The 12,642-nt window shown below is 42.2% G+C and overlaps 1 protein-coding gene across 1 annotated transcript in view; it reads right to left on the reverse strand.

Moving 5' to 3' along the window:
* The window catches only part of cubn (cubilin (intrinsic factor-cobalamin receptor)), a gene marked incomplete at both ends in the record, with an annotated part of 365,190 nt that overhangs the window by 305,885 nt on the left and 46,663 nt on the right, over positions 1-12,642 (reverse strand). Inside the window, 2 exons of the mRNA XM_080049812.1 lie at positions 3,697-3,931; positions 6,207-6,325. Coding sequence (XP_079905938.1) covers positions 3,697-3,931; positions 6,207-6,325 — 354 coding nt within the window. The remainder of the gene's footprint in view (positions 1-3,696; positions 3,932-6,206; positions 6,326-12,642) is intronic.

Genomic DNA, 12,642 nt, shown 5'->3' on the forward strand with positions numbered 1-12,642 from the left:
TGGTGAAAAAAACATGCTTACCACAGCACCATGAGGTCCTCTCTTTCAGGGCCTTGGGGAAATGAGAGGGGCTTGAAAACATATATCTCACATGACCACAAATGTTTTCCGTTGCCTAGATACAGGGGGTGGCTCACATTACCCGATGCCTCAGATTCCCCCGTTCTCCCCTACTGATATCACCCCACCGCAAACAATGTGAGTATACAGGTCCTTTTCATATAATTAGCATATTGTGATAAAGTTCAATATTTTCTGTAATGTACTGATAAACATAAGAGGCAATCAGCCTGTGGCACTGCTGAGGTGTTATGGAGGCCCAGGATGCTTCGATAGCGGCCTTAAGCTCATCCACAGTGTTGGGTCTGGTGTCTCTCAACTTACTCTTCACAATATCCCACAGATTCTCTATGGGGTTCAGGTCAGGAGAGTTGGCAGGCCAATTGAGCACAGTAATACCATGGTCAGTAAACCATTTACCAGTGGTTTTGGCACTGTGAGCAGGTGCCAGGTCTTGTTGAAAAATTAAATCTTCATCTCCATAAAGCTTTTCAGCAGATGGAAGCATGAAGTGCTCCAAAATCTCCTGATAGCTAGCTGCATTGACCCTGCCTTTGATAAAACACAGTGGACCAACACCAGCAGCTGACATGGCACCCCAGACCATCACTGACTGTGGGTACTTGACACTGGACTTCAGGCATTTTGGCATTTCCTTCTCCCCAGTCTTCCTCCAGACTCTGGCACCTTGATTTCCGAATGACATGCAAAATTTGCTTTCATCCGAAAAAAGTACTTTGGACCACTGAGCAACAGTCCAGTGCTGCTTCTCTGTAGCCCAGGTCAGGCGCTTCTGCCGCTGTTTCTGGTTCAAAAGTGGCTTGACCTGGGGAATGCAGCACCTGTAGCCTATTTCCTGCACACGCCTGTGCACGGTGGCTCTGGATGTTTCTACTCCAGACTCAGTCCACTGCTTCCGCAGGTCCCCCAAGGTCTGGAATCGGCCCTTCTCCACAATCCTCCTCAGGGTCCGGTCACCTCTTCTGGTTGTGCAGCGTTTTCTGCCACACTTTTTCCTTCCCACAGACTTCCCACTGAGGTGCCTTGATACAGCACTCTGGGAACAGCCTATTCGCTCAGAAATTTCTTTCTGTGTCTTACCCTCTTGCTTGAGGGTGTCAATGATGGCCTTCTGGACAGCAGTCAGGTCGGCAGTCTTACCCATGATTGCGGTTTTGAGTAATGAACCAGGCTGGGAGTTTTTAAAAGCCTCAGGAATCTTTTGCAGGTGTTTAGAGTTAATTAGTTGATTCAGATGATTTGGTTAAGAGCTCGTTTAGAGTACCTTTTCATGAAATGCTAATTATTTGAGATAGGAATTTGGGGTTTTCATGAGCTGTATGTCAAAAGCATCAGTATTAAAACAACAAAAGACCTGAAATATTTCAGTTGGTGTGCAATGAATCTAAAATATATGAAAGTTCAATTATTATCATTACATTATGGAAAATAATCAACTTCATCACAATATGCTAATTATATGAGAAGGACCTGTATATGTATACGTACATACAGTGGCTTGAAAAAGTATTCATACCCCTTGAACTTTTCCACATTTTGTCACGTTACAACCAAACATGTTAATTTATTTTATTTGGATTTCATTTGATAGACCAACACAAAGTGCCGCATAATTGTGAAGTGGAATGAAAACTAAATATGGGTTAGCTCAAGCTTCAGATTCAGCGTCGCATTAGATGGAAAGCGTCAATTTTCAAGTCCTTCCAGATATTCTCAATTGTATTTAGGTCTGGACTTTGACTGGGCTATTCTAACACATGACTATGCTTTGATCTTAACCATTCCATTGTAGATCTGGCTGTATGTTTAGGGTAGTATCCCTGCTGGAAGGTGAACCTCCACCCCAGTCTCAAGACGGTTGCAGACTAACAGGTTATCTGCCCTGTATTTGGCTCCATCAATCTTCCTATCCGTGGTATGCAGTGTGAGTTTTCCACCACACATAGCATTTAGCATTATGGCCAAAAACAAAAATGTTGGTCTCATCCAAATCCCACACTCTTAAAATACACAAACGTTTTGCCTTTACTGTTGCACATAGTCACAACCCCCAAAAAGTTGGTTTTGCAAAGTTGCAAAGGCCCATTCTGAGCCAGGAAAAACCCTGGTAACTTTTTCACTCTTGATTTACCTTTGTTAGCCACATGCAATTTCTAATTTGATGTTCATGGACAATATTGCTTTTAAGATATTAGCCTCTGATCTTCACAAAAATCTAACCACACGCACCTCCCAACATTGACATGTAGCTGCACTGCACATATCCACGGGTAAGGACTAGTTATTATAATACATGATTTTATGGTCACAATTAACCAATGCAAAGAACTACTAAGTTCTTTACATCAGTGACCGTGATACTACACACAAACCACAAATGAATAGGCAAAGGATATTTCAAGTGGAAATTTGGAAATAGAGGAAGTGATGTTCAGTTGCAATGATTGACAACCAATGTTATAGATCAGCTGGCATAGCAGTAGAACTATTGAGAATTTTTTTTTCATCATCAAGCTTAAGTGTGAACATTAGGGGTAAGGTGATCTGTACATTATTGTTAATGCACAATTGTTACCAGTGGGACAGGTGTTAATACAGTATATACACTCACCGGCCACTTTATTAGGTACACCTGTTTTTAATGGCTTATAAAAACAAAAAGCTAATCAGCCAATCACATGGCAGCAATTTTATGCATTTAGACGTGGTCAAGACAATGTACTGAAGTCAAACCGAGCATCAGAATGGGGAAGAAAGGGGGTTTAGGTGACTTTGAACATGGCGTGGTTGATGGTGCACGGCAGGATGGATCCATACTTTCATGTTGTTTACGCCAAATTCTGAACCTCCCATCTAAATGTCGCAACTGAAATCGAGACTCATCAGACCAGGCATGATTTTTCAATCTTCTATTGTCCAATATTGGTGATCCTGTGAGAATTGTAGCCTTATTTTCCTGTTTTTAGCTGACAGGAGTGGCACCCGGTGGGGTCTTCTGTTGCTGTAGCCCATCTGCTTCCAGGTTGGCCGTGTTTTGCGTTTAGAGATGGTATTCTGCATACCCTGGTTGTAACGAGTGGTTATTTTAGTTACTGTTGCCTTTCTATCGTCTTGAACCAGTATCCCCATCCTCCACTGACCTCTGACTTCAACAAGACATTTTATGTCTGCACAAATGCCGCTCACTAGATATTTTTTCTTTTTCGGACCATTCTCTGTAAACCCTAGAGATGGTTTAGAGTGAAAATCCCAGTAGATCAGCAGTTTCTGAGATACTCATACCAGCCCTCCTGGCACCCTCAATATTGCCATGTTCAAAGTCACTTAAAATCCCTTTCTTCCCCATTCTGTTGCTCGGTTTCAACCTCAATAAGTTGTCCCGTCCAGGTCTACATGCCTAAATGCATTGAGTTGCTGACATGTGATTGGCTGATTAGTTATATGTGTTAATTAGAAAATGAACCGCTGTACCTAATAAAGTGGCCGGTGAGTGTATATTTCTATACTAACAAAAATTTTAATTAAGGCTTGAGCCCGCCATTTGCAGCATACGGCTATATATTTAGTTTGAAGGATTACTAATTTATTGAACCAATATATATGAAAAATCCCTACCTGGATCCTGAGACTGCCAAGCAACTGTGAAGCCACCAGCACTGACAGAGTGGTCGGAGCGAAACCAGAAATACAGGGAATTGTGGGAGCTGTAAATGTCCTGTGGGTTATTTTGGCCACAGTACTTTCCAATGATGTAAGCAGAGGCACTATCCCCATCATGAATCTGAAGGAAGTCAAAGTTGCAGTTGGCGCTGCTCTCCAGATGAAAGAAAGGAAAGGTGATACGCAGAATCTAGAGGAGAGATGACACAGTCAGACAATTAAAGGTTTAGTCAGCGGAATGGTCAGTTTAGCTAACTTCCTGTCAGTGACTGCAGTTAGCAGTCCCCTCCCTCTTCCCTACATTAATGCACTGCAGTCTTCAAGCAGTGAGTTATCTAGCATCATCTCAGATCCTTAAGTGTGATAAAACATGATAAAAACATATTTAAATTGCTTACTTCACCTTTAAGAATATATCTGTTAATCTGCTAGGTTTGAAATATAACGCACAATACTCACTTTCTTTGCTGTGTGTTAGCTAGCTTGTTTTGACATTAGGGCAGAAACATTTGCTCTCTTTGGTTAAGTTGGACTCAGAAACCCCTTATCGTATTTGGCCAGTTTGTAAACACAGCATCAACTGCTTACAGATCTACACAGTGCAGAAAGAGGTGACTGCATTGACCCGTTTAGAATAAGTTATTTCAGTCACACAGCTTTGTCAGTGGGTGGAACTCCATTCCAATACACTTTAAAAAATTTAAAACGTATTCCTCTTTTAAACTTAACTTAAAGAGGTGGCTAATAAGTACTTAGCTAAATTAATTCTCTAAAATTAGGGAACTAAGTACTGCTGCCATCTTGTTTCTTCTGCTCTGCCTTGTCTATACTTCTTGTTGTGGTTGTGCTTGTGATGTTGTCTTGTCTTTGCTGAACGTCTGTTGCTTGTAACTGTCCACGCAATGTTGTTGTTGTTTTTTGTTTGTATTTTTTTGTACAAGGTGTCTACCTTCATGTATGTCCGTGCTATTGCGCCTTGTTTGTTTTGTGGTCTGGTAGTTTGGCTTATGTCTAGCTGTGTGTTGCTTGATACTGTCCCAACAATGTTGTTTGTTTGGGGCATACTGTCTACCTTGATGTAGCCTACTGTATGTCTGTGGTATTGTGCCTTGTGTTTTAGTGTGAATGTAAGTGCTCGTGCTGAGGGGTATACTACGAAGCAAGCTCAAGATAGCCGGGACAGGTGTTGAAAACTAGTATTTCTGCTAATACACTTAAAACAATTCATCTGGTTGGTCCAATGAAATTGTCATGTCCATGACAAATAAAATCTACAGAATAAATCTCTATTTTCCTGAGCCGGCTCAACATAATCTAAACCCTTGCTCAGAGCTGACATCAACTTCATATGTTAAAATGGGGTTTCGGCTTCAGGCTCTGTGCACGTCCCCATTAAAGGGGGCACTGGACGCGTCATTTGACTCTGATTCCGCACAATATGGAACAATCTCGGGGAGCTAGATCGGGGAACGGATTCTGAATAATCACAGAACAGCAGAAACCGAGAGCTGAAAGCGAAACGGTTGCTGCAAATAAGGAGAGAGTAGAAGGCTGTCAGAAAATTACTTAATTGATTAATTTAGGTCTGACACATAATGAACTGTAGGCTATAGCAGCATGTGGGAATCACTTCAGTTGTGGGCCAAATAAATCAAATGAAAATTAAAATGTAGAATTAGACCTAGCCTATTTTTGATAAATAGAAAGCCTAAATATAAAGCATGTGTTGTCTGTAAATATTTAAGAAAAATATGAATCTACTGTGCAGCAGCTTCAATGAACCTGCAAGTCTGCAGCAATGTCCTCATGTGACAGCTGTCACCTGGAAGTCCCAAACTTGACACTACTGATAAATAAATAAAAAACACAGTGAACTAATGTTGCTACCTGTGGTTTTATGCTTCTTTATTATCCAGTGTGTGTAAATGGCCAGGTATAATTACAAACATGTTCAGTTACAGCAAGAACAACTTGTGTGAGTAGCGCTGCATACAGTCGGCTATTTAACATTTTCTGCATCAATAACTGAATGCATTTGGTAAAAACTGCATTGCAATGTTACAGTTCACTCTGCTGTAAGTTCACGGCTTCGTTCCGTTCATTTACGTACGGATCAATACGTTTGCTGATTTAACTAGTTTCCTTGGTGAGAATCTAGTCCTAAATCTCTGAGAATATCGTCAGCGGGATTTCCAAACAAGTATTTCCTTAAAGGGCAGCGCTTAAAAGAGCAGATTTTAAGCTCAAACTCTGAACAAAAACTGGTCGGAGCAGGTTTGCCGTGCAGCCTCTGTTACCACGGTGATCTAGCCAGGTAAAAACAGAGCCACCTTTCGTGATACTGAAAACTCTGGCTTTAGATTCATCAGACCTCGCTCAACCGTTAATCTCGCTTTGTAGTATACCCTAAGGTAAACCAAAGAAAGAACATCACTTCTACTCCTGTAAAAGAGATTGCAACTTACCTTGTTTGGGTCAGCGCGGATCACCCAGGCACAGCTGACCTGGTGATCATATTCATCATGACCCGGGGTGTTTGGATAACTGAAAGAACCAGCAGGGCCGCTGAGGTAGCCTCCACACACTGGAACAGGCAGACACACTTATGTTAGCACGCAACCACATTAGATCTGTTACATGCTCTGCATAAAGAATGGGGAAAACAACACTTAGTAAACAGATGGAGTATTGGCCATTTTTCTGAGCTACCTCGCTAAAACTTTATAAACGTGTGTATAAAGTTTGCCAGACTATTGTTCCCAAGCCTTCTTCATAGTCAGGCCTGAGCTATCTCACTTATGCCTCGTTTCCACCGAGTAGAGCGGGTCGGGTCGGAGCGGCTCAGAGCGGGACAGCTCACTTTTAAGAATCTCGGTGTTGTTTCCACCGCGGACCCTACCCTTACTGGTGGGGCGGGGTTTAGGCTGGACTGCGATAGCCGCCGCCAGAATGTGGGTTAAACTATCGGGCTGTGGAACAACTGTGGTCAAGCCAGCGGTCTCTCGTTTTTGCTTGGTCAAACCAGCCGCTTCTTTATTTATTCCCCCCGTGTTGTTGTGAGCACAGAGACGGCTCGGTGCAAGTTGCAACTGATAGAGACAGTGAGAGAACAGCGCTGGCTGCGGCAGCTACGTGACATCGTAGCAGTGGGACACAGTGTAGCCAACTGATTCATTTAATGACGAGGAAAAACACCACACAATAAACAGTGCCGCGCTCACAAGCCAGCGATCTCTCGTTTTTGCTAGGTCAAACCAGCCGTTTCTTTATTTATTCCCCCCGTGTTGTTGTGAGCGTGTATTTACTAGCCTACTATCTATGGCGAAAACACACAGAGACGGCTCGGTGCAAGTTGCAACTGATAGAGACAGTGAGAGAACAGCGCTGGCTGCGGCAGCTAAGTGACTAGTGGGACACAGTGTAACCAACTGATTAATTTATTGACGAGGAAAAACACCACACAATAAACATTGCTGTGCTCACATTTTCACCAATACACAAGACTCTCTTCACTCTTGCCGAGATGACTACACATGGCGGAAATGATTATTTCGACCAATCAAATGACGGCTCCGCCGTTTCGGCCCACTTTCAGGCGGCTAGTACTCCTACGGAGGAGTACTGAGATCGGGAGCGGCTCAGAGCGGTTAGGTGCGCTTAAACCGTACCCTACCCAACTTTTGGCAAATGAAAAGCCAAACTACCCGAACCGAACCGCTCCGATCTGACCCGCTCTACTCGGTGGAAACGAGGCATAAACCTTCTACATATAGGATAAGATAGGATAGGATTTACTTTATTGATCCCCAATGGGGAAACTGGTTTGCCACCATAGTCTGTACGAAATAGAACATACAATACAACACAGCATGGTCACAGAGGGAGTATGGTCCACTATCATAGTAAAATAATAAAAGGTAAAATAGGGAATAAATATCAATAGTAGGATATGCAAATGAGCAAAGTGCAAACGAGCAATGTGCAATATTTTATCACCCTCGCCAGTATGTCATATACCCACAACCGGTCAACAGCATCAATAAATACTAATACAGCAGAATTTACAAAAATCAAATCAATAGTCCTGATTAAAAAGCCTAGCTGCTGCGGGAACAAAATACCTCCTAAACCTCTCTGAGGTATGTTGGTCCCCTAAGGATGTGTAAAAAATATGGTGAGGAAAGGTTGGAAATCCATAAAGTATTGGAAATATTCAAATGTGTTCCTATTCATTCTCTATGGTAGTCCTAATCACTACGGATGTAATATATTTGTGGCCACAGGTGGGATTTTGCTGAACATTTCCCATTCATTCTCTATGTTAGTTTTTGGTCAAGAGCGGCCATTTTTCTTGCGCTATCTTGCTAAAACTGTATACACATGTATGTCGGCCCCCTAAGGCTGTGTACACAATTTTGTGATGATAGGTTGGAAATCCATAAAGTAGATGTCATGTGACTGTATTTCAGTTTATGCAAACTAGAGAAAAAATTTAAATCATGGCTGACCCCCATGGACTAAGAGGTTTTATTGTGGAGCATCATGAGCTGTATGTGTGTAAGACATTTCAGGTCAATAAGAGTCAGGGGGTGAGGGGCGTGGCCTGTCAAACTTTGTAGTTTTGAGCTATAGTTTTCGCATTTGTGGCGACCCCTATGGGTTAATCTTGAAAAACCTTGTGAAACATGCTACAAAACGTGTTTTGCACATATCCAGCTAATTTTATGATGATAGGACCTATGTTCAATGAGTTACGGCCAAATAGCTGCAAAGCCCCGCCCCTGCGTAAACGTTTTGGTCAATGGTGGCCATATTTTTCAAGCTATCCTACTAATCTTTTAGGGACATCTGTAGCTCATTCCCCTGGTGCTTTTTTATCAATTTGGTGTTGATTGCGTAAAGAACGCGAGTTCTACCAGTGCGGAAGTGGCAAAAAATGCAGTTCACCGAGTGGCCACTAAGAGGTGGTACCAAAACAGAGCAATTTCTCATTGACTCACATTGTAAATAGGCCGTTTTCACAGCATTATTAAACCTATTTAAGGTCTGGTAAAAAAAAACATTCTAGTCTGTATGTTTAGGACATATCTTCATGACAACACTGATGGAGGTGAATTTCTTTGGAACACGCTAGATTTCATTCTATGGGAGGTTAAAATGTACAAATAATTAGGGGCGCGGCCTCTTGAGTGACAGCTAGCCGCCCGCTGGCCCTCACAGGCCTCGGAGGCATACGTCAATGCCCTTTTTCGGTCAGAGGAAATGAGGCAGAGTAAAAATCTGACAAGATGGCGATGCGCATAGGCCAGGATGTTACATCCATTTTATATACTATATGTGGAAACCTGTTTTACAGTTTATGCTAATAAGCAAAATATATTTCCAGGCTGACTTATATGGTCCCAGAGGCTTTTTTGTAGAGCACCCGGTGTACCTGTGTTAGAAATTTCAAGTCAATCGTACTAAGATATTTTTTTTATAAAGTCTAACCATTTGTAACTTCAAACCTGGGCCGTATTTTCCCATGGATTCTCTATTGGAAGTCCTTATCATTACGGATGTAATATATTTTTGGCCACAAGTTGTATTTTGGGGGCGGTGGTTCCTCTTTATCTCTCTGAACATTTCATATTAATTCTCCCTGGTAGTTTTTGTGTATGTTGGTCCCCTAAGGCTGTATACAAAATCTGTTGATGATAGGTTGGAAATCCATAAAGTACCTTTTTTTTTTTTTTTTTTAGCTAAATGGTTTTGCCGTTTCTGGCGCCCCCTATGGGTTTTGTTATGGGTCCTATAAGTCCTAAGGGACTTGATACTACAGGTGTTCTGCACATATCCAGCAAGTTTTATGATGATAGCACCTATGGTCAATCGTTTATGGCTAATTAGCTGCTAAGCCCTAGCCCTGCGTGAAGGTGCGAACACACTACACATTGCAAAATGTACAAGTGAGTGGACGTGCGTGGACCCACGAATCGGCATCAAGCGGCAGCGTTTTGTGCGGCACGTAGACGCGCGTCATCGAATGCGCATAATTTGCAGTGCTGTGAACCCTTGCCGCGAACGCAGAAGATGAAAATATTTAACTTTTTGGCGTCCACGCGCCGCGATAGCCAATCAGCGTTGAGATTGCCCTGTGGTCTGCAAGACAAGGTGGGCCTTTGGAGAGTGAGGACATTGTGCTTCCAATACATTCTGCGAATTTGTGTATTTTGCATCTGTTTCGCTGTTGGTTGTACTTTAGCCAAGGTAGCGCCGGTTAGCATAGTGAAACTCACCCAGCTGTCTGCTGTTCCAGAGGATAATATAAACCAAAACTTGACGGTAGTTTCCGTGTGGAATTCCAATATAGTACAGCTAAGTATCGGTGCTGTCTTCTGCCAGACCCAGCGCACTTTCACTTTCAGGTAGGCAGATGTCTGCCTTTATTTTTGCCGCTGAGCACACAATGCTGTTGTTGCTGTAAATGTGTGTGTATTTGCGAGCGGGGTGCGTCTTCACAGGGGCTTAGCACCAAATTCTGGGCCCCTATACAAAAAGTCCTGATGGGCCCCCTGAAAAGCGGTCTTACAATACACATGGCTCTCTGAGCCAGACAACTCCACAATATTTCATCTGATGAATGACCAAATCATTACTTTTACCGGTATTACCCCCATAATATGTCTTAGTCAAGGTGGTCACTGGCCAGAGTCACAGGAGGCGCGAACATTTTGGGGGTATTTTGCTCAAAGATGCCAATGCGCACTATAGAAATAAACAACTGTTTATTTGAATACAGTTGTGTAATTTTGTTTGCTATGTGCAGGTAAAATTTTACAGACAGTACAAAACACAATTAAAGAAAACTTCTACTGTTTTGGTGCAATACTATGCAGACACACTAAATACAAATAATAGACCATACACTTGTGTATGCACATCAAGTGCAAATTCAACTTTTTAAAGTTCCTTTATGGATGGGGGGCTGTGATTATTGTGGACAATAGGCTTACTGTGATGCGATAGCCTATAATTCATTAATGGTTATTATTAGCCTACTTGCTTGATGTCTTTTTAAATACAGGTCGTTTTGGAACATGTATTTCCCAATTTAAAACATAAAAATAAAGCAGCATTGAAAATTCAGAAAATAAATCTTGTTGGCCTACACTAGCATGCGGTTCTAAAAATAACTCAATAGTTGAAATAATAAATACAATGTGTTTTCCCCTTAAAATGTCTAAATGCATTTCAAAGACAGTAACAGTGTGGCACTTCTTTAAACTTACTGAAACTTGCATGGGCCATCAATTTCATGTATTCATCAGACTTTTCTTTGCGCTGTCTGAGCTGATGGATAGGTTGTGTTGCCACAGTGCTGTGGAGTCTTAAAGGTCGCATATTATGCTAAATGCACTTTTTAAATGTGTTCTAACATATCCATGGGTCCACGGTGTGCCTAGAGACAGCCAAAATATTTAAAAAAATAACAATCTCTCCTTTTCTCACTCTCCCCCTTTCTGAAACCCCCACCCCTCCCCCCCAATATACTCCAGTCAGAATTCTCCTCGTTTCTGACCTCAAAAACTGGAAAGCCAGAAGCTTCCACTGTGCGGCCCACACCCCTATTTCTTATTGGTCCACGGCCCTGACAGACAGAGGGCGAGGCGTATCTGGCTTCGCTTCCGGACAGGGAGCTCAAATATTGTATATTTACGAGGGGCGCAGCAGCTCTTTTTAAAAAATAGGCCATTGTGAGTTTAGCTGAACATCAGCATAGTACAATAAATTATCTGAAAGTTTTTTTCAGCAAACAATTAAAGAAAAACGTATTAGGGACCACTAAGACCATATAATATGGTGTATAATAGAACCGAAAAGTGTATAATATGGGAGCTTTAAACTGTACTAGCTTTGCTAGCACTTATTTCTGTACAGCTAAATATCCCCATAGAAACATCGCTGCGTTTATTTTCGCCACCAGTTCAATTCAATGTTGGCTTGCTCCTGCTTACTCTCCCGCACACATGCCTTAGTCATGCGTAGGCCCCTGATCTCCTTGCAAGGGTCAGGGGCCTATCACGAGCCAGTCAATTATTTCTTTTTTTGGAATGGCATTGTTCAGGGCCTTCGAAGATCGGGCCCCACTTTTAGCTTGTTAAAAAAAAAAAAAAAAAAAAAAAAAAACGACTGTATCACTTTTCCCCCCAGTCCATCGGCCCTGCGTCTTCATGCTGTTTTAATGCTATTGTGCCATGACTGCTGCTGGTTTCATAGTGTACCTACATCTGTCTTTTGGCACAGCTGGACCATGTTGTTGTTGCAACTTAAGTGGGACGGGTCTGATCTCAGAAATGGCAGCGGCGTTAGGCATATATGACCCAATATGATCAAGCGGCGAGCCACTCGTTTGCCACTCATTGCGTAACATTTTGAAAAAACTGTTTTTCAGTTTATGCAAAATTTGCGAAAAATATTTCCAGGCGGTCTAATATGGTCCCGGAGACTTTTTTATAGAGCACCCTCACGTGTACCTGTGTGAGAAATTTCTAGTCAATCGGACTTACGGTGTGAGGGGCGTGGCCTCTCAAACTTTTTTCATTCGAGGCTTAATAACAGCGCCACCTTGAGGACAAAACATTTATAACAACACATCCCCTGGAGTGGGGACACACGTTCTGTGAAATGTTTGCATTTCTACAGTAAGTGTCACGGTGCGGGAGGGATTAGAGCCAGAAAAACAGCAGAAGAAATATTAAGAAGAAGAAGTATGGTGGAGAGCATTAATTGCAGGTGGACTTGATAAAGAATTATTTAAAAATAATGTCCCGACAGTCCCTTATTGCAGTTCCCATTGTCTGTTAACTACCCCATCCAGTCCCTCAACCTTTTCCTCCTGTGTCTCTGAAATAAATTTGA

Source organism: Ammodytes marinus (genome assembly GCF_949987685.1).
Source record: "Ammodytes marinus genome assembly, chromosome: 21".
NCBI lineage: Eukaryota > Metazoa > Chordata > Actinopteri > Uranoscopiformes > Ammodytidae > Ammodytes > Ammodytes marinus.